This window comes from Pocillopora damicornis, chromosome 1, assembly GCF_964200805.1.
Source record: "Pocillopora damicornis chromosome 1, jaPocDami1.2, whole genome shotgun sequence".
Lineage (NCBI taxonomy): Eukaryota > Metazoa > Cnidaria > Anthozoa > Scleractinia > Pocilloporidae > Pocillopora > Pocillopora damicornis.
This window is the reverse complement of record NC_142670.1, coordinates 15,382,293-15,384,099: the sequence shown is the minus strand read 5'-3', so window position 1 is coordinate 15,384,099 and position 1,807 is coordinate 15,382,293. Positions and strand designations below refer to the sequence as shown.

The 1,807-nt window shown below is 42.8% G+C and overlaps 1 protein-coding gene across 1 annotated transcript; it reads right to left on the bottom strand.

Moving 5' to 3' along the window:
* Positions 1-450: 450 nt before the first annotated feature.
* On the bottom strand, positions 451-1,807 carry LOC149052269 (uncharacterized). The gene has a single exon (XM_089191773.1). It carries the CDS (start codon positions 1,620-1,622, stop codon positions 609-611), a length of 1,014 nt encoding a protein of 337 aa, XP_089047899.1. The 5' UTR covers positions 1,623-1,807; the 3' UTR covers positions 451-608.

Sequence of the window (1,807 nt, the reverse complement as noted above, 5' to 3'; positions counted from 1 at the left end):
ATGAAGATAAAAAGCCCAATAAAGGCCGGATGAAAATATTCGCCATGAGTTTTTCCTGCTTATATAAGAGAACCTTATCAAAGTATCGCCTTCTTGCAAATATTTTGGCAAACAGTATTGTGCAAATCCATTGTTTCCGAAACATTTTCACGGAAAGAATGTCATCTGATGTCCCTTGAGTTCACTAGCACAAGAACAAATGCATTTTCCGGTTTCCGCACAACGATGTTCTATAACATTTCGAAGCCCGCGTTTACGGGACACTTTTATAACTTATTTCCCTAACATATTAATTTAACTACTTAAGAAACCACTGAAAAACTGCCAGGTTTGTGTCTTATCACTTTTAATATGTATGGGTTTCTCCCAAATGCGTTTGAAATGTTCCTTTAGGACGATATTAAAGAGCTTTTAAAGAGAAGTTTGTTTTCAAACCCAAGGGTGTTTATTTGATCAGCAGGGATTTGCTAAAGCAAAGGCATAGAAAAAACCAGGAAAGATTTATTACTCGACGTTTCGGGGTCATCGTGACTCCATTACCAAGAGACTAGTTCAAAAACATGCAAATAAGGAAAGGTACAAGAATAGCATAAATTAGAATGAACGGCTTAAACAAACACCTTGGCGCGGATGGAATCCGTTTGCACGTTCAATGTTGGCTTACGCATGCGAATATACAACATTTCATTAACAAGGCAATCAAATTTGCCGTTACATTTCGCGATGACGTTAAATTGCTCGATCAAGCGTTCAGGCATTTCACTATTGTGTTGGAGGTGGTAGTGTTTGTAGATAGAAGATGATTTCCTTGTGTGCCCTTCTACGCGATCGTGTAAGTGACCACGAGTATAGCCCACATACCCTGCATCACACAGGTTACATTTAAATTCATAAACGATACATTGTTGGTTAACAATAGGGGGCTTAATTTCGTGTTGCTTAAGCTGTTGATCGAGCTTAGGGCTAACGAACACTGGTTGGACAGTCACGCTTAACTTCGAGCTTAGACTGTTCAGTTGTTGTTTAACATGATTAGCTGACGATTGGTCCTTGAAGGGTAACAATAATCTCACAATCTCCGATGGTACGTCTGGTGATGGACAGGGCTCTGCAGATGAAATCCTTCTCTCAACGAACCGCTTGATTGTAGTTTCAACCAGTGGCTTTGGGTATTTCAAGTTATGAAAAACCCTTCTAAGGCGGTCACATTCCTCGGAGAAGAAAGACCAGTTAGAAGATAATCGATAAGCGCGATCCACCATGGTGTTGACTAGGCTGCGCTTGTACTTAATGTCAACATGACTCTGGAAATGCAGAAGGAGACCCGTGTTGGTTCTTTTGGTGTAGACCTTGGTCTCAATCTTTGGTGCACGGTTAAGCAGTTCAGTTCCTAGAAAGGGAAGGGATCCTTCCCGTTCGACTTCCATGGTAAACTGGAGGGAGGGATGGGTAGAGTTAAGGGTGTCTAGAAACTGGCCAGCGGTCACCCTATCAGGCATTACGGTCAGGGTGTCATCGACGTACCTCCGGTAATAGCGCGGAAGTTGACCGTGTTGTTCGAGGTTTTCCTCAATCGAGCACATGAAGACGTTAGCCAGCAACGGTCCAAGGGGAGAACCCATAGCGACTCCATCTGTCTGCTCATATAAAGCACCGTCAAACTGGAAAAGCTGGTTTTTCGTAGCTGCTCGGAGGAGGTCGATTAGGTCCGCTTTAGAGATGTTCAAGCTGTGCGTCTCGTTGAACCAATCCTGGGCAAAGGCTTTTTCAGCTAAGATCTGTATTGTTTCCTCCAAGGGTACATTTG